The sequence below is a fragment of the Argiope bruennichi genome, chromosome 3 (assembly GCF_947563725.1).
Source record: "Argiope bruennichi chromosome 3, qqArgBrue1.1, whole genome shotgun sequence".
NCBI lineage: Eukaryota > Metazoa > Arthropoda > Arachnida > Araneae > Araneidae > Argiope > Argiope bruennichi.
Genome location: NC_079153.1, coordinates 120,613,949 through 120,640,055, shown reverse-complemented (window position 1 = coordinate 120,640,055; position 26,107 = coordinate 120,613,949). Strand labels below are relative to the sequence as shown.

Here is a 26,107-nt window from a genome sequence, read left to right as displayed (position 1 = left end):
CATCAGTTATCTACTTTTAGAGAGTAACTGAAAATCAGCTCGCTGCAATACCAGTATCTTCCAGAATCTCAAGGATAATTTAATTATTTTTATAAAAGTTTCACTATAGAAAATATTTTATCAAATTATTAAATTATATTTTAATCAAAATGAAATATAAGTTATGTTCTGCACAATTAAAAATTATTTACTACAAATATTCATATTTTCTAGAATATTAATTTTAATTTAGTACAATTCTTCTCTTGCACACTGACTTTACTCTTTGAAAATTTAATGTACATAATAATTTAATTAAATTATGTTTCCTTATAAATTGATAAAAATGCATAGCGAGCTACACTCTGTCCGAAAAGTTCATGGAATCTTGTGTTTTGCCTGTTCTTTTTGTCGTATATGATGTATTTTAATGAAACTTAATGTGTAGATATGTTACCTCTATTAAATAATAATAATAAAAAAATAGCATTTCTACTTTGCATATTTAATCCCAGTTTTTAAAATGTAGAATAAACAGAAATAATCTGTCTAAAAGTTTATAGACAAATGCAATTTTATGCAAATATGGTGACAGTAATCATGACATGAATTGGGAGCTTAATAAATACACTGTAAGAAAGGGAAAGTCATCGTTTGTTCTGCGTTTCAAGATGCCTAAAGCTTCGCAACTCTTTAAGGAAGAAGCGAGTAAAATTCTGAATTTGAAAAATTGCTCGAAAAGACTGAAAGAAATATCGGGCGCCGGTATGGCCTGGGTGGTAGGGCGTTGGATTCGTGTCCCTTGAGTTTCGAGTTCGAACCCCGCCGGCCGAAGACCATCGTGTGTGTGTGTGTGTGGTGGTTGGCGCCCGCGTAAATCTGTTGTGGTCACAAAGTCCTCCATGGCGAGAGTAATGCCACTGGGGGTACTGGAACAGGGGTAATCGTTCTCTGATTCATGTCTAAATTACGATCTGTGAATGAAATGCATGAATGAAGTCCGCTCGTAAAAAGGATTGTAACGTGTGTGTAGCTAAGTCATTCTCTTGGCTCTAGATGGCGCTACTGAAAATCAAGAGACGCACCCTTGGCTTCAAATCACTGACTTTTAAAGTGAGTGGGCTTGTCTATGACAAGTGCCATTAGAAACAAGAAATATCGAAATTGGACGCAAGATGCCATATGAAGTCAAAACCTCTTTCGGGAAGACCGCCTATGACGGATTCAAAAAATGTTTTCATGTCAGAAAATGTCGGTTCGCGAAATTATTAGAATTTCCGGGTTGCAAATTTCGAGATCATCATTATAGAATCTAGTTATATGATCCACGCAAAAATGGCTCGCAGTTTCCCTTTTTCATAGTTTCATATTAGTAATAGATTATAATGGACTCCTAATCCTATTTAAGAAGTTCTGGAAAGAAATGTGATGGTGTGGGCGGCTTGCAGTTTCAAATGTCAAGTGGATTTGGCCTTATTAGATGGCCGACAAAGTTCTCCAAAACAGATAGAAAATTATCTTATACCATTTGAAGACTACATAAGACGAAATTGGGAATAACTTCATAATAATGCTCGACGAAAAAATATTTATACTAAAAAAAATTTACTATTTTTGATTGGTCGCCGATGAGCTCTAATCTAAATCCAAATGGGAATGTGGGAGCATTATGTTTCGGCAGGTATATGAGAATGAAGGGATATTTTATCCAGTGATTGTCTTCAAGACGGCCATTGGAAGTGCAAAGTAAAACTTAAAACCAGAGATATTATTACCAGAGATAAAACCAGAGATATTGAATTATGTCGTTGGAAAAACATATACATGATAGCATACTGAAAAGCGGAAGGACTTAAGACTATTAAAAACTTTATATGGAACAGCTTTTATTGGAATTTCATCTATTCTATAAGCTTTTGAGGACATCTAATTCCGTTTTTTTATGTAATTGAAATACGAATTATTTTCTCTAAATATTTTTCGCAAGTCGCATATGGTTAAAATAAACGTGTTTATGATTGGTGTTTGCATGCCTTTACGTTTTTCTAAAACATATATTTTACAATTCCATGAACTTTTGGAACAAGAGTATATGCGTTCTTAGTAGGCGACTGATGGCAAGATCTTAGCATTAAAATTTGATTTTCTATGTTAATCAGGATTTTATATAATAAAGAAGTTTCTTTTACGTAAAATAAGTTCCTTTTCCTGGAATAAAATTAAAATATACTTCTTTTAATGTATTAATAGTGAATCAGTAAAAATAATTTTTAGTCCTCTAGATTTATTATCACGCGCATTTTTAATAAATCTTTATTTCAGTTTTGTCTGGGTGGAAAAGAAAAACAAATCTAAGCATATATATAGATAGCTCTTATGACAAAAAGACTCAGCACAAGTTCTTATGGCAGAAGTCACAAGCAAGCAATTCTTATGACAGAAAAGTATTGTATTTTTGACTGGAGCAAAACATATGAAAAAACTTTAAACATTTAAATGACTTTAGGTAATTCACAGATAGAAAATCAATAACCATGTCCTGAAAATCCACTATGAATAAGGTCTGAAAACAGCTTCATCATTACTTAAATTCTGAAAAAAGTTTTTTTTATGAGAATAAATAAGTTAATCATTCCTATGAATCATTTTAATCTAATTTATCCCAGCAGGTTGTATTTCGAGTTCATCGATTCATTACAAATTTTTTCCTTTAGCTGCTCACATATAATAGCCTCAAACAGAATTAGAATTGACTAGAACATAAAAAATTGCTTAAAAGGACTTCGAACTTCTCGAAAAATGTTATAAAATGCTAATATTTTCGAATTTTGTGTAAAATAGAGTGAGAAAAAGAATCGCCAATGGAATTCAAATGCATTTTAAAAACCAAAATGGTTTGAAAATGACTTTTTTTTCTGCAAAAAGAGGTACAAGGCAAAAATCTTCTAGTTTAGCAGTTTACGAAATGATTTTTTTTAAAAATCATGTAGATAACTTGAAATCTATATATAATCTGATTCTTGTACAGAAAAAAAAGCCGTATTTCTAATCATTTTAAAATATTGAAATGGGACTGATAAATAACATGAAATATTTAATTTTTTAATATTTCGAAATATTAAAATAATTGCAAAAATCTTTTTATCAGAGCATATAACATAGGAGCAATAAAACAGATTGAGGAATTATTATACCAAATTTGAACAAAAATATGCTTTCGTTTCTAATTTATGAGGCTTTTTCGTATGAACTCTTCACCAAAATTTAAATTTTGAGAAAATATCATTTAAAATTATGAATACAACATTAAAATTCAGAATATGTAAGTATAAAAATCATTGTAACTTTCCAAAGTATAAGTGCAGAAACAAAATTCAAGCAGTAAATAAAAAAATCTATTCAGAAATTAAAAATATTCAATAAAATCAACTCCATATATTCGCCAAAAATTGAATTTCAACTTAATCAATTGTCTTTAATAACGATAGTCATTATCACAACATTTAATCGTCATGAGATTTGCAAGAGGTGCATGACCAACTGTAGAAAGAAAAAGAATTAACAATTTGACATTTATTTATCTAAATGTTTATAAATATTATGATGCCGGATAGCGAAACTCTATCGTATACTGTTATCAACCTTCCAAATTTTGTAAGAAAAATAATTTATCATCTTTTAGCAATTAATGTTCAATAAAAGATATTTTTCTAAGCTAAGTTTCTTAATAAATTACAAGTTTAAGTGCGAAACATTTAAATTCCTTTTAAACTGTAAAAAGGAGACTAAAGAGCAATTAAGTGGGCAGTCAAATCCTTTGTGTCTCTTTTGCCTTTATAAATAGTGTGAAACGAAAATTAGGTCATCTATTTTGGGATAAGGGCCCATAATGGAGACGTGCACCTTGAAAACTGTGTAGCTCTTTATTTCCGGACGAGGAGTTGACTTTGGCATTGGTTACTGGTCTCATCAGCAATATTTTTTTATTCAAAAAAAGTGATGGGCTAATGACTCGAGAGGCCATCATTCAGACCGGGATCTGCAAAGAGATCGGAACGTTGTCTTCTATGTGTGAGTGCGAGAAGTTTATTTTAACGATAGTCTGGCCTGCTCAATAAGCTGAGGGAGTTTATTGAACCGGAATACTGGAGAGTGATAACTGTTTTTAATGGGCTCAAAAAGGAATCCTTAAAGACAAATATTTGTCTTGACGAAGTAAGCAAAATAATCTACAGTTGTCCGATTATTTTTAGGAATTAAAATAAACTCATTCGTGCAACTTCTTATTTCAACCTTTATCTTAATTTTTTAACCTGGTGTAATTTTGTAAATAAAACAAATTATTTGTAAATAAAAGGAATGTATTTTTATTGTGTAAATATTATTAAACTGACATAGCGGAAATATTCCAAAATGTGAAACTCATTGATTTGTTTTAATAAGATGCATGCTAGCTGAAATCATTTTCTTAAAAATGCACTTTAATAGTTTTATTCCGTATACTGAGATTATTGTCTCTTATAATCGTCATTCTTGTATCTTAACCTATTCTATACTGTTGATTTTACTTTACATCTTTAACAAATATCGTGATTAAACGAAAGGAAATCTGTCTCTTGTATTTAAAAATTGCTAACAGATAGTTACTTTAAGAAAGTTTTAACATTAAATTTCTCTAAAGTCATTTTTATTAAGTTTACTTTTGCATTTCTATTATTTCTAATGATTTTAAGTTATAATGTATTTAAATGTAAAAACAGTAAAATGTTGCTCAAAAAAGATTTATTTCAGTTTACGTTATTTGACTTTAACTTTATTTGTTTCGTAAAACACAATTCTTGAAAAAAAGAAAGAGATGTTTTTGCTTATTTTGAAAAAAAAATGCATGTTTCCCACATCTACTCCATTAAATCAAAATTTGTGGCTTTTTAAAAACCACAAATTTTAAAAATCATTTTTTTTTCTGTAACCAAATATGTAATTTTTGATTTTTAAATAAATATTTTTAGTATAATTCAATAAAACTCATATGACTGGTTAAAATAATTTTTAATTGACATTTCAAGGGTTTAGAATAATATGGCAAATAGGATGCATTTTTTATCCACTATTAAATGAAACGGAGTACAGTATAGTTATTTTGAAGCAGTATTTTCATATTTAAAGAAAAAATTTTATCTAATAATTTGTTTTTAATGTAGAGTTTATCAATCTATTTTAATCAAACAAGATTTCCTTTAATGCATTTGAAACTTATTTTCAAACACAATCATAATTTCAAACATTATTTTCACAATCTTCAATTTCAAAGACGTATTTAATCTTCTATTTGTGACTGCTAATTTCATCTCTTAATTTTTGCTTTGGGAATTTCTCAATTTGTCTATAAGTAATTACGTCGATAAGTATAAAATATATATTCTGTCATTTTAAAGTATAGTTTTCAAAATAATAATGTTATGGAATATTTAAAGCATCTGTAAAAATATAGATATGCAAGAATTAAACATAAATCAAGATTAGAGGAAGCCTTCGAATAGTTCCGGTTCATAGTTGCATGTGTTTTAATTCTTTTATGTACTTAAGTTCTTGCACATTGAATAGAAGATAAATATTTCCTTGATGTAACGAGTTAATCAAAGAAGCGAAAAAATGCATTTTACAACCTTTTTCGAAAAATGCTTTCTAAATTTATAAAATAGGAAATAAATACAGTATGTTTTTAAACGTAATATTTTTTTAAATGCAAGTGGGAAAAATAACTATGAAATTAATGAAATTGATGATTTTACCATTATTATAAGAATAGTCAAAATAATAAGTCAAATTAAAATGATGCTTTTTAAAAACAATTGTGAAAAATTTGTCTTGGCGAAAAAAGATTCAAGTATGAAGTATTTAGCCAATTATATTAATTTATATTCTTTAAAACTATTAAATAAAAACTTCCATAATTTTTTTAAAGGAAACATTTAGAATTAACAATGCATATAAAAACATGTGAAAACACTTTTGTTTTTAATGAAGAATATCATGGAAGTCATTATCAAATATCTATACAATAATAAAGAAAAATATAATTCAAATTTTATTTTAATGAGGGAAAATTGATGAAGCAGCCTGTATCGTGAGCACTAAAAGTGACTAAAGAAGAGAATATGACCAAATTTATGTTGTATATTATTTTTGACTCCTAATCTGCAAGCATAAATATATCTATAAGCATATATCTATAAGCATAAGCATCTTTCCCAAAATAGAGAGACATAAATAGAGAGTTAAAAAAACAATGTAAATGTATTAGAAACTGGAAGAAAAAGTTTAAGAAGTATTTTTTAAATGGAAAATTGCCCATAATTCTATTATATATTCTACCCCCAATTCTATAATAAAAAAGAATAAAAAACATGATAAATTTTTATGTAGAATGAGCATTTTTGTTTTCTTATAATGAAAAAATTAAAATTCAGCTCTTTTTCTCCATTTTCCAAAGTCTCATTCTTTTTTTGTGTGTGTCGAGCAGTTGCTATCAAAATATTTGCCCTTCGGGGAAACGAAAACTGCACTGCCAAAAGGCGTCCACTAGAATAGAAACGCAGCTGTCTCTCTCACTCAGAGATGACTGCAAGATGATAGCATTGTTTCGAACATCTTTCTTCCTGAGTATCTAACCCGCGGCTTTATATTTAGTCAATGAACTCCAGGTATCGGCCAGTACTTTACAACTTTAAGTTCAACAACTTTAAGAGTGGAAACATGAAGCAATAGATTCAGGATTTAGCTAATTTCTTCATCAGGCAAGAAAGTATGACTCAATTTCAGTACTGTTTTTTTAGTAACGAGAAAAACCAAACAGTTAAAAATTTCTCTTTGTCTTTCGAAACCGATACATACTTCCTGTGGAGTTTCAGTGTTTTTCTTAAAGCGTAAGCGTTTCATGTTTGTTGTAACTAAACTTCAAAACAGTAAATCTTGCTTTGCCAAAGTATTGCATGTATACTTTTTTTTTTGTAAGAATGGAACAACGTAGGCAGATTGACTTTTGTTCTTATGATTCAACTCCCATATATTCCATCACATGTTTTCTTTCTTGTTGAACTTTTGAAAGAGAAGTTCACACCGAGTTCGGAATTAATTTATTTATTCACAGATGATGAGAAAACTCATTTATTTCAGGAACAATTACAAACTGACAGTCAGGTGTTTGATTTTTTTCAATAAACCAACTCAAAAAACTGTACATATAGACAAAGAACCCCAAAACAAGTGGATTTAACTTCAGACTAATTTTCCATCACTGATTATATGAATTTGTGGTGGAATGAAGATCATTATGATCCGCGCAATGGAAGCAAGCAGACGTATGTTTTCGGGGACATTTCTTTAATGTTCACATTTCACACCAAACAAACACAAATACGAAAGACAAGACAAGACATAAACGCGCGCACTTTTCACAGAACAGCATCTCATTTTAATAACAATCACATTGCACTATCGGATGTATCCCTAATCATGCACTGACATCTATTGTCCAAAAGAGAAGATAGAGTAATGCAACTGCTACAAATTTTATTTTGATTATTTTATATGCGTTATCGCTGTGCTTCAATAATCTTAGCAACCAAAATGTTCATAATTTGAAATGTTATTGTGTATTATTCATATAACTTCGGAAATAATTTGCACCTACTTGATCATTAATTTGAATCTCACTTAAATTTTCATATTTTATACTTGAATATAAATTTTACCCCGTTATTCATTATTTTCATTTCGTATAATATAATAAGATTTCGTATGCATTTCTTATGCGTTAAATTTTTATGTCTTGTTTGAAATTTAATCGTTGCTCATACTTAAATACGTTTTATATTTACTCTCTTTTCAGACATTTCAAAGAAAAGGGTGGTGTTAACAGAAAAACCCCCTATCTGTAATGGATTTCTGAATGTAACAGAATGTTCAAGTGAAAAGGATAAAAACCACACAGCAAAGATGAAGTGACAAACTGACCAGACAATTAAAAGATGTCCTGGTGTATCGTAACTGCCTGTTTTCAATGTGCTCTCTAAAATTAACATAAGCTTTTCTGAGAGAACTAACGCTTCGTATAACTTGCATTATATGTAACAACAGTGTGTGATACTAATGTGTGTATATTATCCTCAAATTGCTACAAGAAAATCAGCGAGTTAAATTTTTTGGTCAAAAACACATCAGTACTTTCAGTACCACATTTTGCCAAGATTATATAAAAGCAGATCTTCGAGCGAGTTTGACAAATTTCTCGCATACATCCTTGATACTCTGACGAAAGGATGAAACAATTTCCTAAACTGTATTTTTAAGATAAACTGAGTTTAGTTTGGAAGTAAAAAGGAACTTTATTCGATATAAACGAGCGAAACCGAATACTGAAATATGGCTTCCGCTTGGAGTCAGTTAGATCAGCTTCTGACGTGCGCCATTTGTTTGGACAGATATCGCAACCCCAAACTGCTGCCATGCCAGCATACATTTTGCATGGAACCTTGTCTTGATGGACTTATAGATTATGCTCGTCGCCAAATCAAATGTCCAGAATGTCGTGCAGAGCACAGGATTCCTTATCAAGGAATACAGCAGTTCCCAACAAATGTTACGCTCATGCGGTTTCTGGAGCTTCATAGAGATATAACAGGAGAAGAGCCAGAGCCTCCTCCATCCTGTATGGAACGATGCAGTGTGTGCAGTGAGAAAGCGAATGTCGAGAAATGTGCCCACTGCGACAAAAAGATTTGCCCAGACTGTAAAGAGGCCCACGTAGATATCTTAAGACGCGAAATTAACAGAATAAACAATCAGGTGAGAAGAGGCCTTCACAAGCTATCTGAAGCCTTATCGCAAACGAAGAAAAATGCCGAAAAATTACAGCTGAATTGCAAACAAGTAAAAGATGAAATTGATGATATAGTGCGGAGATATTCTAAAGATTTAAAAGTCACTGAAGATAAATTGAAACATGATTTAGAAACATATACTCAAACCGAAATGAAAGCCATTTCTAAGCTGAAGGAAGATTTGGAAATTGAAGTTAATAATATTTCAAGCAATTGTGAACTTGTAGATAAGTATATAAAAGATGATTATGAGTGGTCTGATCTTGAACTCTTGGAATATAAACAAATATTTCTGAAAATGCTTGATTTCTTACGCACTTATGATGTTGATAACACTGATTTTACTCGAAGAATTAAATTTCAACCTAGAGCTGATCCCGATGTTCTTCATCGGAATATAGCAGACTTCGGAGAACTAAAAATTAATGCTCCTATGAATCCTGTTCCTACTCAACAATCTTTGATGCCAAACTCAAATGCTTTAATGCGAAGTCAAAGTGACCATCGTTTAGCCGCACAGTTTGCTCGAAGATGTGACAATAGATCCTTTTCTGATATCAATCAAAGAATGGACAATGATCGTGACAGTGGAAGACCTACATCTCCTCTGCTAGGTCGCAATAGAAGAGATAATGATGGTTACCGTCGATATAGCGAAAGATCAAGAGATTATGATTATCAAGACAGAGTGTCTAATCGATATTCCAGGGAAGATACCGCGTTGAGCTCTCGGTGGCGGGATAATTCCGATGATTATGGTCATCGCAATCGTTACCCTCGAGATTACGAAGAGCCTGATTCCGAGCCCCATCAAGGAAGGACTGTCCGATTCGCTGACGAAAACCAGCAACAAAGAGAAAGAATTTTCGATCTAGATGATGCCAGCAAAGGACCTCTTAGTGGAGTTGTTAAACTTCTAGATTCACCCAAAGTCCAAGAAAGACTTCATCAGAATGAAGTGAAACAAAAGTTGCAACAATCAGATAAAGACAAACAGCCGTCCACACCAACAGTAACTCCTACTGCTCCTGTTACACCACCTGTTACACAACCTAAAAGGCCAACATCAAGGCAGCAAAGTGAAGATGACATTGATCGTCAAAAGAGAGCAAATCAACAAGCTAGTTCTTCGACAACACCGACTTCTCAGACAGATTCTGTCGTATCTTCGAGAAGAAGCAGCACTGCTGATTCAACAAGGGTTCCTGCTACTGTAGACACTACAGAACCTCCACAAGTGCCAGAAGTGGTTGAAAGCTCGGAGAATACTTCAAGCAGGGGACGTCTAAGTGGTACCACCAGCTTTGATGATTCAACTGTTGAGCCACCCAGGATTCAATCCAGGCAAGTATCGAACACTGACCTTGAATTAGATTCCAAAGATACAGAAGTGGGGAATAGTAAGGATTTGGTGGGGCTTCGGGATACAAAAACTCCACGCAGGCATACTTATACCCGCCACCAGAGTGACACCCGGTATGATAGACCTACCTCAATTCTTAGCGATGAGGGTTCTAAACAGGATACTAATCGTTGCTCGCCCAATTTCCTGTCTAATAGTAGGCCATCAACACCAACGAGGCGTCTTACTTTGGATATTACAGGTCAAGAAAGACCAAACTACAATAGGTATCGAAGTACTGACTTGACCAGAGTATCTAGTCCCATCGAGGATGCCAGGAGCCCCACTTCTCGCTACTCCCCACTCTGCCGCAGATCGTTTCTGCCTACCATCTCTTCCCTCGAACCCACAAGTAATGATGACTCCTGTTGTAGTTCAGATTCTTCTGCTAATGTGTTCTTCTCCTGTAATAGTAGTCTAGAAGATATATCTACCCAATCTCAGGGGTAAGTCCTCTCCCTGAGAACCCCTAAAGTTCTGTGTAGTTCGGGATCTCTACGATTCTATCTTTTAGATTAAAATAATAAGTAATCACTAACAATTAACCATTTAATTGAACTAATCTCTGAATTCGTTTAACAATGTACAAGAAATAACGAATCTTTCTTAAGATCATCTTGGTAAACTCTACCCGTTTCATTTCAAATAGCATTTGCTTCAGTTATAAAAATAACTCCTTAGTTTATTAGGAATTTTCTGAATATTTAACGAAGAAATCTGAATAACTAATTCATAGATTATATTCATTAGTAGAAAAATCATGTTTAAAACTATATAGAATCAATTATTTTGCTGAAAACTTGTATTTTATAACATATTGTTATGCTTATTAGTTATACAAGATAGTTTTGATTTTAGAAAAAAAATATTTGTACTCTCCTGATACATGGATTAATTGTTCAATTAACTAAATTTTAAAATTTAGTTTGGGACAGTAGTGAATTAATTATTTTGAAGAAGAATTACTAAGAAATTAATTCAAATGAAGTGACATTTTTAAATATGGAATACAAATGTAATAATTTCAAATTAAAAAATTTTCATATTATGTTGAGAATTAAATAGTAATTTGGATGTTTAAAATTTTGATTAGTTCTGAAAATCTATTTGAAAATTTGTTAGTTTTCTAAGAAAAAAAATCATTATATCATATATAATATTTTCATAATTATGTTGTTATGGATTTCTTTAGATGTTTTTAAATCGTGAAATCTATAAATACTTTTACCAATGAACTTTCAACAATAAGAAGTATCATTAATTAAAAAAAGCTACCTCATTGCCGTAAAAATCTTCATATTATGTGGATAGAAAGAGAAACAAAGAGAAGGGACTTCTCCAACTACTTGAATTTGTTTTACTTAAAAATTCGTACTGCTAAATTTAATTCTGGACTCAATCAACGCATCCATATAAACAATTTCGAATATAGGAGAAAATAAAGCATTTCTTCAATAAATTGCGTAATATTATTATTTTAAGGTCTATAAATGTAAACAGTTTTTGTCATCTTTCAGCTTATTATTTTTATTTGACTCTTAGCAAGCATGATTATTTAAAAAAAAAAGAAAGAAAGAAATCCGAAGTTTATTTTGTAACCTGCTAATCTAAAGAAATTTAGATTAACATAACTAACCAACTAAAAATGCGTTTTTTTTAAATAAGGGAGAAGGACACCTGCTACAAATCCCAAATTCATATATCTTGCTCACAGACTTATACTAAAATTATTTATACGAGATTTTTCTGAATTTTCAGGTTCTCTCGTTCGCCGCTGGTCAAGGCCACATCCTTAGATGCTGGCGAAACATCACGGAAACCCTTGGACAAGAAATTGCCTCCGCGTGCAGCAACACCTGTGCACCACAATGACGAAGAAGACAGTGAAGAATCCGAAGAATCTGAAGAAGAAGAAACTTATCAACCAGCCCCAGAACCTCCTAAACCTGTACAATCCTCATTTTTCAGCCGTCAGAGACGCCTTCCAGAACCAGAACCTCGACTTCTTGAGATGCATGAGACAGATGAAGAGGAAGAAAGTGAATCCGAGGAAGAAAGCGAAGATGAAGATGACGAAGAAGAAACACCACCCCAAGCACCAAGTTCAACAATTCCAAATGAGCCAAAAGCAAACAGTGGTTCAGATAGCGAAGAAGAAGATGATGAAGAAGAAGCAAGTAGTGAATCTAGCAGTACCGAAAGCGAAGAGAGTAAGGAATCTGCTGATCCTGTATTTGAAAATACAACTAATTCACAAGGCACAGGGGCTGGAAAGCAGTCGTCTACTTTAGCCCAAAATAATGAAAATGCCAACTCCAAAACACAGTTGAGTGATAGTGATGAAGAAGATTCCGACGATCCAGTTGAAGCCGAAGGAAAAGTTTCAGATGATGAGGATGCCGAAGAAGAATACAAGCATGCTAACGACTCTACAAAACGCAGACCTTCAATCGACCAAAGTGGTACTAGGGGTCACAGAAGTCGGAAGAGGTCGGATGACACAGATACCACTGATAGTAGCTCTGCATCCTCTTCGACCAACTATCATAGTCTTAGCAGAACCACTACACCTCTTGTTACATCCAATGCTTCTGAAGATCAAATTTCTTCGGAACGTAGTGGGAATGAAACTAGTGCCAGCAGATTCCGACGCAGACCATTCCTTGCCCGAAGTAAAAGCTCCCACGAGTTGGGGCTGGGATTTGATTCCAATTCAGGCGTAGAAGATGAAGACGAGCAGTCTCCAGATTCAGTTCCAAGTTATAGGACTCGATCACAGAGGGTATCCGAAGACACTCCGAGAACGAGGTCCTCCACGACGGATTCACCGGTCAGTAACAGCAATACCTGCTGGGCTAAATACTTGAACAGTAAATATGGTAGCAATGCGGCTGGTCGCGTTGTGCCTCGAAGTCGCAGTTCTCATTCTTTGTTCCATAAGAGTGACAGCGAGTCTTCCGATGAGGAGCCATCTGGCAGAGATCCGGTTTTGTCTAATTCCTATGGATTTTCAAATCCCAGAAGTAACTATATGCAAAAGCGCAGGATGCTTCTCAAAATAGGTTCAAGAGGTTCGGAATCAGGACAATTCACTTGGCCTCGAGGAGTTGCTGTAGGTCCAGAAAACTCTATTGTCGTAGCTGACAGCAGCAATCATAGGATACAAGTAAGTTAAGAAGTGTTACGAATTCGTATTTATTTTTGTTTAATTTATCATATATTATTATAATAATAACTGATGAGTGATAATAAACGTCCGTTTTCGTTTACGAAAATACTTGCACCACAAGCAGAAAATCTCTAAAAAGTTGATAATACTCCTAATTGAAAATGTGTTAAAGAAAAGGTTCCCAAACTTTTACGATTCTCAGCTCTCTTATTGAATAATTCACATTCTTTTCAAAACTCTGTATTTAAAGTCCCTCCCCTCAAAAATACTTTTCGGAATAGTCTGTAGTTTCATATAGATAAAATAAGAATATTAATTTTAATAAGACACAAAAATTGTTGAAAAAATTCATCAAGAATAATAACTAATGAGCTTGCTGATCACTATTCATTTTTTGAAATTGTGGGAAATTAAATTGGACACATCTATTATCATTTCTTTCCTATGTAAATGCTCGCATGATCCTTTAATTTCATGACAACATCTCTCAAAGAACCAGTTTTACACGATAAAAAATAATCAATGGCTAAACTTCTTTGAGCTTTAACATCTTGTATAATTAGTAGTTGGGAAGTCGAGATTTCCCATGATGCCACTCTATTTAATTGCAAAAAACATTTTTTTTCTGACATTTATCCAAATATTGATAAACATAGCTAAAATTAACTCATAAATTATGAGTTAAATCTTGTAATTTTTCCCTGCAATAAAAATGTAATTCTGCGTAGTTCTTAGTAAAGATAAGTGTGGCAAATATTTGGAAAAAATAGTAAATGCTGAAATGCACTAAAGTTTGAGACAATGATGTGCATATATATATAAATTGTTAAGGATTTAACCATCTAGTATGAAAATTTTTAGAATTTTCTGTTGTTTCCTTTAAATTCCGAAATGTTACAAGATATTTAAAAATGTTTATATATTTTTTTAAATGATTACTGAGTGAAGACAAACTAATGCATTTTTATGTATAAATTAAGTACTGCTGTTAAAAACTTAGCAACATTACTTTCAACCTATAAAGAAACTTGGTGAAAATAAGAACACATGGATTTTCAATAGAATATTATGAAAGACGGTAAATTATTCAGGAATTTATAATTAAAGCACATATTTTGCTACGAACAATTTCTAAAAACTTCATTAAAATTTAATTATTTTTAAACTTGATTGAAGTAGAAATTGTTAAATGGATTTTGTTCGATTTCTAGCTTTTTTTGTTGATATGCTTCTCAAAAGGAGTGTTGTAAAATTAACTATGTTAGTTTTCAACACTTCTGATTATTTATTCATTTATTTTTTGACAGAATGATCAGAAGAAAACTTACATACGTTTTTTCGATGTAAACCTGCTTAAAGTATCGTTTATTGAATTCTTTTTCTATGCACTGTGGTTTGTTACATTTGCGGTTGTTGTTTGTATCACTTGTATGGTTTAACTAAAGAACCAACAAAAATATTAGATTTTTTTTTTACAATTTAACTCTACTTTGCCATGCATATTTGTAATTTTATATTTTCATCTGTACTTTGCTTGGTTTTGCTTTGCTTAACAAAATCAATGCTTGCCTTTTATGCTTTTGGTTTGTGTGTATGTGTGCAAGAGCACAGAAAATAAAAATAGTGGTGGAATAAAATATTAAAATAATCGAATCTAACTTTTTTTAACTACATAAATTCTCTATGCATTCTATATCACTGCATCTCTCATTTCTGAATTTCTGTCATGCCTCTGTTGCTTGCGAATTGCAAGAGAATTTGCTGGCATTTTTTTATTCTTATCTTTGTAATGCAAATTAACTCTTTCATACTTTGCCTTGAATAAACCTTGGGCACATACACACACTTAATGATAATATATAAATATATTATTATCATTAAGATGTAATGTTCATTATAGTTGATATTTCAGACAAAATACATTTAAGACAAAAGTAATTTTCTTCAGGAAAAACAGATTTGAAATCTCATTACTTAAGAAATAATATTAATATTAATAATGTTAAATCCTGTTAAGATGTATATCATAACAAAAACATTTGTAAAATACATTTTATATTAAAGATAATGAAGAGAGGCCATCGCTTTTACAATATGGAAGTCCCTATTTAATTAAAACATTATTAAAAAGATGAAATCTTAAAGTTTATTATAAGGCAGGTGTATATTTATTAATAAATGCCTTCTTATAAAAATTCTATGATTTTAAATTGAATCATATGATTAGAAATAGTACACTTTCTCTTATATTTAATAAGTCAAAAACTATTTAATGGAAATCAACCACGTAGCTAATTTGCACACGAAAAACATTCACACTTCGATTCTTAGTAATATTAATGTGAATATTTTTATGTGTTAAATGTAAGTTTGAAAAAAAAAAAAAAACATCTCTACTAAGAATCTAAATAAAATTTACTGAAATAATATTCAGTTCGTTTCCATAAGACACTACATATTTAATATTTATGCTAATTTTCACTTTCTGAGTTGATCTCACTAAAGAATATATATCATTCCATTGCCTAAAAACAATACAGTTATAAATTTCACCATGAACTGAACCATTTAATTAAAACATATTCAGATCTAAACATTAATTTCCATATATTTATATTTTATATCAGCCACGAATTAATCAGCACATAACGTAGGAAGGAGTCTATTCAGAAATAGCAGTGTCACATTCATTTAATTGCAGCAGTGACAATGCATGTGACGTATATATACATGTATGGTTGTTTAGTTAATTGATATTCTTAATAAGAAAGGGCGTTTCCACCACCGTTTCTATTTTCTCTGTTTTCGCCACTCAGGTGTTTGATTCAATCGGCAAGTTCTTATTCGAGTTTGGGACTTACGGTAGTGGCGAAGGGGAGTTCGACTGCCTAGCAGGAGTCTCAGTGAACCGGATCGGCCAGTTCATCGTGTCGGACCGCTACAACAACCGCATCCAGCTCTTCGATCCGACGGGCCGATTTCTCAGAGCCTTCGGATGCGAAGGCCGGACAGATGGTCGGTTCAGCTACCCGTGGGGTATAGCTACAGACAGCCTGGGCTTCATCTATGTCTGTGATAAGGAGAACCACCGCATACAGGTAAATATCCTTCTTTACAACTAATGTTCACATTTTTTTACATGCTTTTTATTTCTCCACTTATTTCATGTACGTCAAGATGGAATTTTTGAAATCGACTTTTCCTCGTTTATGGATGTGCTAAAATTTCGAAATTCTGAATACTTGTCTGTTCTCGATGACATTAAAGTATTTTAATTCTTCAAACTTCAGCTAATCGATTATTTGAATTAAATATTGGTTCCATTAGTTTAGCGCCAAATGAATTAAAATATATAATAATTAGTGAATTATAGTAAATATATAATATTATTTATAAATATATATTAGTGAATTATAGTAAATATATAATAGTGAATAGTGCATTATAGTAAAATATATAATAATTAGTGAATAATAGAAGTGAATTAAAATATATAATATTCTGTAATAATTATAATGAACTATAAAATATGTGGAAGCCTAAATTATGGAAGGTAATTAAAATGTTTAGATTATTAATTAAATTACGCATTTAACTGATTTTATAAGAAATTACGCTTATAAACTGATTTTATGAGATTTATTATTAACATGTTTAAAAGTTTTATTTACAGCTATCTGAAACTGTATATAAAATCCTTTAAAGAAAATAAATGTTTATTGTTAAATGAGATATGGATAAAATCACAATTCCATTCACAAAATTTTGTAACTTAAAAAGTTTCTTAGTTCGAAAATACCTGTAGAATATTAGTCAAGAATGACTCAGATGCTGCTCATTCAAGTAGGAAGCTGAATCATATGAGACACCTAGAAAGAGTTTGTCAGCTCTCCAGCACGTTTTCTATGGTGCATTCTTCTTTTGCGAGGACGTCCTTGAGACAATTCTGCTATTTTCCGTTCCACGAACTCTTCCTTGATAATTTAAAGAAACGAGTGCGAATTCTAGAAATAGTTTCTCTAAGCTACTCGCATGACCATTTTCTACCGCTGATAATTAATAAAACCAAGTAGTTAAAAATCATTTTCTCTAAAATTAAATTTTAAGGGCTTCAGTAAGTTTTACAGAGATAATATATTTATAGTAATTTCATTTAGTACTTGCAAGACGATTATAATTGCTTATTCAACAAAGGCACACAATTTTTGTGGTATTAAATCGTATTTATCTACACGAAAAATAGAATAACATATGGAGGAGATAACTTATCAGAAACTGAGAACAGCATATTTGACATATTTATACCATTCCAATTGTACTTAATTCATTTTCGTCATATTTATTAGAGCTAGAAAAAGCGCATATCTTGATTATTCATGGGTGCATTGCACACGTCCAGAGACTTTCAGCAAAATTATGAAATTCTAATGACTGTCACTACTGATGAAAGTTGTCTTCTAGATATTATACAAATTACTACGAAGAAATAAATGGAAAGTAATATACATTTAATTCCAAACTCTATTATATTTTAACCAAGTTCGTTAATAAAACTCGCCTGCTCACTTTAATTTTTTTACATCTGACAGCATACATATACGAACAATAAAAGGCAATACAAACAAGAAAACAAACGAACAGCTGTTGCCAGAATAGATTAGCAAAATTCTGAATGAACTTAAAAAGAGGAGTTTAAGTGGCAATGGTACTTGAGGATTATAAAATATCTTCCTTTTCAGCTATCCTTATTCAGTCTGGGAAATGAAAAATTATTAAAAGAACAGGAATTCTAATTTTTTGCTAGTAAAATAATTAAAAAAAATTCTGTTAAGTGGAATGCGAACAAAATGTAACCAGGCGAACATTCTTTTAAAAATTAAAACTGAAAAATATATACAAGAATATTCATATTAACGTAATAAAAATTATAGATTATAAAATATTCTAAAAAAATAAATTATTAAATATAAGTTCGTTGATGAATAGACATTACCAAATGGATCCATTACCAAATATCAATAAAAAATACATTATAAATTGGTGCAAATTTGGCGTAGATTCAATGAATTAAATTTGAATAACTTAAATGTTATCTTTATTTTTTGTTATAATAAAGATGAATGCGTGTTTGTGAATATTGGCGCTTTACAGGTTAGACCGTTTAACCTAGAAGAACCAAACGTGTCACATGTATACCTTTTTTGATGGATATTTGGTTGAATCTTAATACTGGAGCGCTTGTATTCAGATTGAGAGTAAAAAAAAATAATCAAGGGCAAAAGTATTTCATATCATTACCAGTAGCGAAGAAGTAAGAAACATAAGAATTTCATAGCTAGTTGCGAGGTGGTTTAAGAAGTATCGATAAAATGAAGTAAAAGTACCAAGAAACTTTTAAGGTGGTTTACGAAGAAGGCTCCATTTATTAATAGCATATGGGTAGGAATATTTTTCGAATTTATGAATAAATTGGATTTGATCTTTGATGATAGGGTTTTTGTTGTTGCTTACTTGAAAATTAAAAAAAAAGTTCTTTAATATGGTTTTCGATTATTTTTTTTAGTATTTTTAAATCCTTATGAAGAGCAATATTGCCTATGATCCACTGTGCATTTGTGATAATTCTGATTAATTTATTTTGTATAATTTGAGCTTTCTTAAGATGCATTGCAGATGCAAAGCTCCGTTTTCTCCTATTAACGGAATTATTTGATGCACTTTTTTCCTAAATTTATCGGTTTTATATTTAACATGATGTCTGAAAGTTAATCGAGAATCAAGCCAAGTTTTTAAACTTCTTTATCCCAGAAAAAGTAGTCTACAACGAAAGTAAAGATTAGTAATTCTTTTCTGAAATGTCCTTTGCTGTACGGAACTGAGCGTACAGCAAAGTCTTGGTCTTGTCAATGTTGATGGCAACACGCCAAAGAGTGCACCCTTTTTCAATTTCTACAAGTCTCCGTTGGAAAGTTCTTTTGAATTTTTTCTATCGTACTTCCAAGATCCAGGATGGCTGTGTCATCAGTGAAGAAGCAGTGTACATCCATTGGAGGGTGGAAATGTGCAGCTGAGAGCAATTCGTTTTGAACTTTTAGTTAAAATTTTAAATAATTAAGAATTAAGCGAAATTTTGTCGTTTTGCCGCAATGACTTCCAAAAATGTAACAGTAAAATATGATTTTTACATCACCTTAAAATTAAAAAAAATATATATATCTTTTCATTAATACCAATTTTTAAAACATAAACTAAATTTCTATTTTTGATCATATTTTTCAACAAATGATTTCATAAAATATAAAAATAAAATTTAATCTGCACGAGCACGTTAACGCACATGGGAAAAATTAGCTTTTATCAACATGCTGCTATCATGTAGACCAAAATTGCGAATTAAATGAATAAGCTAACTCTTAATGAAACCTAGAAAGGTGTAATTTTTTGCTTCTGCAAGAAATGAAATAAAGAGGAAATATAATATCTTCTAGAAAGATAAATGCAAGTAAAAGGTTTCTGTAAACTTTTAAAAATATTTATACTTTTAATTAAATAATTAGATAATTCTATTTAAGGAAAACATGGTTTTTATATGTTTTTAATAAATAGAACGTTCATTCTAATCTAAACCCAATACTTAATTTTTAAGCAGTTAGTATCAGGCATACACTCTAATAGAGAAAAATAGTCTAAAGGAAGAAAATAATAATATTTTAAGTAGATTGAGTCAATAAATTTATATAAAAAATATAAAATATAAATTTATATAAAAATTATATATTCGAAACACATAAAATTCAATTTTATGAATTTTATATTTTTATTCAGACGCTCGGTTCTATGAATCATTTTTCGTAAAATATTTTAGAGACGTTAAAAAAGATCAACTTTATTGCAACTAAAGCTCAATGACATGAAAATGTGTATTCTCCTGTATTATGAAAAAGCATGATTTCTATCCACTCCGTAGACGATACTTGGAATTTTCCCAAGTCTTATTAGCCTAAGATGATGAAATTATTGATTGTCTTAAATAGTAATACTTTGGTATTGATTGCATAAGATAGAAAGAATTTTTATTTGAAATTTAATATCAAGAATATTTCACTAATTTTGATTTCTTAAGACCAAAGGGTTGTTTGTATAAAATTTAGACTTTATATTATTTTTCTGACATACACTTTTTTGATTGAAACGAAATAAATAATTTTTATTTACGTTATTTAAATCCTTCCTTTTTTACGTCTTAATCCTTTTAAAAAGCAAAATTAAAAGCCGAATTTTATAATGTATTAGAAAAATTTTTATTGAATAATTATTGTAATATAATGTAAACTATAAAAAAATATATTGTAGCTTACATATACTGAAGAGCCACTGTAGCTGGTATAATAGGTCGTATGCAATAATAGAGGTGTTCAACCAATCAGCATAAGGCGATGCGGTCTTCAGTGCGTATATAAGACAACAGACGTCGGCTATTACAGCGATTCTTGATGTTATAATCGCAGGTTATCCAGATTTAAGTGATTTTCTACTGGGACTAATCGGCGGTGCAAGAGAGATGGGGCACAATATTTCTGAAGTAGCAATGAAATTTGGATTTTTGCGCCCAACCAATTCAAGGATATACCGCGAATATCAGGTTTTGAGTAAAATTTCAAATCTCCGACAGCTGTGAGGCCAAAAAAGAGGCCTTGACAGAACGAGATCATCGACAGCTGAAAAGAATTGTTATACAAGATAGACGTTCAACACTTGCTCAAAATGATGCGAATTTGACTGCAGGCCCATCAGCAAGTGTCAGCGTACGCGCTATGCAACGTACCCTAATTTTTCGCAACCGCAGACCGTCTCGTTACCATTGTTGACTCAGTGGCGCAAAGCTTTGTGAATTTCCTGGGCTCGCCAACACCATCATTGGACTCTTAATGATTGGGAAAACGTTGTCTGGTTTGACGAGTCACGTTTACAGTTGTATCACTCGGATGTCCATGTACGGGTGTGGAGTAAACTCCATGAATCCATGGATTTCACATGCTTACAAGGAACTGTTCAAGCTGACTGAGACTCTGTGATGGTATAGGGCGTGTGTAGTTGGCATGGAATGAAACCGTTGATACGTCTAGATTCGAAAATGACAAGTCAGCGGTACGTTAAGAATCCTTTCTGGCTACTTGTCATTTGTACATTCCGACGGACAGGGAAAATTCCAACAGGATAGCGCGCGACCCTACAGATCTGCAGTAGCTACCAAGTGCCTTGAGGAGCACTCTTCTGAATTTCGGTCCCTCTCTTGGCCACTTAATACACCTGACATGAACATTATCGAGCATATCTACGAGGTTTTGCAACGTACTGTCCTTAGGAGATCTTCACGATCTCGCACTCCCATGGCTTTGTGGATTGCCCTGCAGGAATTATGGTGTGAACTGTATTCAGAATATCTTAACAAATTAGTTGAATCCATTCCACGCCGTTTTGCGATCTTTCTGCGTTCTCGTGGGGGCTCTACACGATATTAGATTGGTATACCAGTTTTTTTGGCGTTTTCAGTGTAAAACTTCATTGCTCAAGGATTCTTTATAAATATTTATATTTTAAATGACATTGTTTACATTGTTTCATATTAAAACCAAAATAAAATTAAAAAATATTAAAAATATCGAAAAAAAACTAAGAAAATGAAATTGATTGCATTTGAAAGATCACCTTTTAAATCTTAAGATGATGCAAGACTCCTTTTTGTAAGATAATAGTTTTGGAAAATATGAATATCAGTTTTCATAGGCAGGTCATAACGATTGTTCATCTGACGACGGTCACGCTTATTTTATCGCTTTATTGAATTTTGTTTGACACTTGTTACCTTCCTCTTGATTTCTTTTACATATTCTTTCCTCTGACCGAATGGAGTTTTTTCATGACAGGACAAGTCCACACTCCAGAATTCTTAATAATAATTTATAATCCCACTAAATAGTTAAGCGAAGTGTCGAATTAATTGTAAGTCATAGCTCAATTTTTTTTTTAGAAATTATAAATTTTGCATGCATTTTGGAATTTATATTATTTTCATACCTCCTCCATTTAAATTCCAAATATATTGTCACTTTAGTTTCTATGATTTAATGTATGTAACTTTATGAATGTTTAAATATAAATTGTTCCATTAAAATAATAAAACTGATAATTAAATTTTCTCAACAAACTTTAAAATCGCAATCAAATTCATTTTTCATTCACTTTTCATTACCTTTTTAAGTCTTTATCTAGAAGTATTATTGAATGGATTTAAGAAATATATATCTAAAAGTTTTATTAATTAGCTATTTCATAGAGTAAAAGAAATATAAAATTACTCAACATTAGTATGCTATCGAACAAGAAATTTTAATTATAAAATCAGCAAATAAATTGAGAATTGCTCAGCTATATTCGAAAACGTATGCTAGTGAAATTTCTATGCAGGAATTTTTTTTCTGAATATCCAAAAGATTTGCTATAAAAATGGATAAAAAGTTTAGTTTAGTTATAGTTGCATCCTATTGTGCTTTGAAGTATCTCGAAAATTCAAAATGGTGTAAGTAAGCAAAACAGCGTATTATTTAATACAGGTTTCGTTGATAAATTTCAACTTTAATGCCAATAAATCTACGAAATACAAGGGAACGATTTCATACAAAAAGGACAGCAATGTGCCGTGTCATTTCTGTTGGCTTCTTTTCAATTTCTCTTCCCCTACGCAACCACGTTGTGTAATATTTTACGGTTATTTAAGGGTGACGGTTGACGTTTGCGACATGAGTTAAATCCTCGATTTAGATAATAAATTGCGCAAAAGAACCAATCCCTACTGCAATTAGCTGATTAGCTATTGTTAAGAGCTGATTAGCTCTTGGGCCTTGTAGCAAAGATAATTTTTGAATTCTATTTTAAATACAACGCAGTGTTAAAGCCGAGAGAAAAAGGGCGTTTATCTTCGGTATTCTTACCCTTTTCTCAAGAATTTACAATCTTAATTGAGAAACAAAATTCCGTTAATTTAGTCATGCCATTCTCACATAATACAAGCCAAATGTTTTGTACCAATCTAAAATTCATTGTGTGTCTTATAGGAAATAAAAATAGCTTAGCGTCCGAAAATAGCTCAAGAAAATAGCATATTGCCGCATACAAAATACGACGCTATTCTGCACTTTTATTTTAATTATATAAACCATTGCTTCTTTGTTAGGTCAGTGCTTTATTGCTAAATGATCTCAGAAGTTTAAGATTTATCAGCAAAATTAAATAATGTAACAAATGAAGAAAATAGATGATAAGGCTTGATGAAATGCTCGTCATTTCGTCTTTTCTTATTTCATGAATAAATTATTATTTACAACGGTAAAAAAAAAAAAAAGCAATTCCGAAATTTGATTTTGATGCTAGTTTGAAATTCTTATTTCTCAGTCTTTTGTGAGAGATACTTCATTTTCTACATCTAATATCAGTAGACTAACAGAGAAGGAATTCGAGTCGTATTACTCTATTGCGTTTTAAAGAGTTAATTCATACTTTAGAAGATTTGTGTAATTTATTTTTGAAACTTAATGATCATTTTAGTAAAAAACATAGTATATGGGACCCTGTAATTTGACATGAACTGCAAATTTTTTAATGAATTTGTGAGAATTGCATAAATTGACTTCATTGACAAAATAATAAAAACAATTTTTAAAAATCCGCAACCTTGCATAACTCAATTTTTAACTTTTGGAATTGCATTCCTTATCGAATTCCCATTTTTTAAAAATTTACCTCATTTTGTATTTTTTATTTTGAACATTTCTTTACTTTAGGGAATAACATATTACTTTGATAACAGCAAAATTTCCTAAATGAACCCATAGCTCAGATCCAAAATAATATCTTGATGAATGCAAAATAAATTCATGGTCAAAATTCGACTGTAAAGTCATCTTCCCTTTCAAAATTCTGATTACTTTTTTTCTATATTCCAGGTGTTCCAATCCGACGGTACATTTGTTGGTAAGTTCGGTAGCATGGGAAGTCGTCCAGGTCAACTCGAGCACCCTCACTACATTGCGGTGACCAATACCAACCGCGTGGTGGTGTCGGACACCAACAACCACCGGGTCCAGATCTTCGATGTGAACGGTCGCAGTCTGACTACCTTCGGCTCAGAAGGGTCGGACGAAGGCCAGTTCAAGTTTCCTAAGGGGGTGGCTGTCGATGACCAAGGATACATCATTGTGGGTGATGGTGGCAACAATCGAGTTCAGATCTTCCAGCCAGATGGCACTTTCCTGAAATCTTTTGGCGGATGGGGATCTGGAGACGGGGAGTTCAAAGGCCTCGAGGGTTTGGCTGTCACCAGTGGAGGCAGTGTCATCGTCTGCGATAGGGAGAATCATAGGATACAGGTCTTCTGAAGACAGGTGAGATAAAGAAATAATTTTCATCATTCACTTAAGGATTACCAAATTGTAGAGGGGAGAAAAGCAAATTTTTACAAAAAGTGAATGAAATAGAAATGGTATAAGGAAGGAAACAATCTGGATGGAAATAACAATATTTTGTAAAATTGATAAATCTTTATCTCCCCCCCCCCGAAAAAAATCTATTAATAACATTCGTATGAAATTCAGAATAATTATAGTGAAAGTATATTTAAAAAGGATTAGAAAACCTCATATATTAAGAATTTTTTTAGAATTGTAATTTTTTTTTAGAAATTTAATTTAAAATTATTTATTAGAAACACAGTATTAACTATATTAAGCGAATAACATGCTAGAAACATTTTTAATTTTAAAAATCCAATTTTTCGCCATTTTATAAAAAAAATGTATAGAGAGTTCTAAATAGCTCGATTCCTTCTTAAATTCGTATTTTAAAAAAATTGGAATCCAAAGTTATTGTTTCAGAAATCGTCTGCAGCTACCATTTTTTTTTCTAAAAAAGTCAACACTAAGAAATCATAAAAATTTAAATTATCTAAAAGACAATATTTAGCGATAAGTCAAGATTTTGAACTAGCGTAGAAGTTTGTCTTATTGGGAAACCGGATGATACATAAATATTTAAAAATTGGTATTTAGAATAGACAAGATTTCTCCAATCTACTTCAGTGACATGCATTTCATTTGTCTTGGTATTATTCCCATCACCATAGTTCGAAATAATAATAATAATAAAAAAAGAAACAATCGACAATAATTTGATTTATTTTTGGCGGGAAGATTGTTTGATAAGTTGTAGGATAAAAAAAATTTGTAAAATAATAAATTCTTAAAAATTATATTTATATCAAAATTAGTAAAATAATTTCAAAAATGTTGTAACTTTTAACAGTATTCAAAGATTTTGTATCAAAGATATTCCACAGTTCTTTTTTACATTAATGTGGAAAAAAAGCTGATCTGATACATTACCAATACAAATTTAACTATTTATTTATTCAGTTTTTAATATTTAGTCTTCATACAGTTGCATATTATTTATAACAGTTTTGTGAGGAAAATTTTGATTTCAAAATTTAATTATTAATTAATAAATATTATTTGTGTAATTAAATTTAAATGCTTGCAAAATTATGCAATTTTGTCTTTTATTTTACGCTTTTCTGATAAATTTTTTGTTTCAAATATGGATTGAATTCAACTAAATCAA

General features: G+C 31.3%; 1 protein-coding gene across 5 annotated transcripts in view; it reads left to right on the top strand.

Moving 5' to 3' along the window:
- Window positions 1-26,107, top strand: part of LOC129962499 (RING finger protein nhl-1-like) — a 38,370-nt gene that overhangs the window by 7,905 nt on the left and 4,358 nt on the right. The window contains exons 1-6 of one of the 5 annotated variants that reach the window (XM_056076240.1): window positions 4,029-4,194; window positions 7,871-10,709; window positions 12,022-13,429; window positions 14,740-14,790; window positions 16,249-16,530; window positions 24,436-24,873. In XM_056076240.1, the coding sequence (XP_055932215.1) occupies window positions 8,404-10,709; window positions 12,022-13,429; window positions 14,740-14,790; window positions 16,249-16,530; window positions 24,436-24,867 (4,479 nt within the window). In that variant the 5' untranslated portion in view covers window positions 4,029-4,194; window positions 7,871-8,403 and the 3' untranslated portion in view covers window positions 24,868-24,873. Of the gene's footprint in view, window positions 1-4,028; window positions 4,195-7,870; window positions 10,710-12,021; window positions 13,430-14,739; window positions 14,791-16,248; window positions 16,531-24,435; window positions 24,874-26,107 lie in introns of those variants that run through there. The other 4 variants (XM_056076239.1, XM_056076242.1, XM_056076241.1 and 1 more) reach the window with 4 other exon arrangements.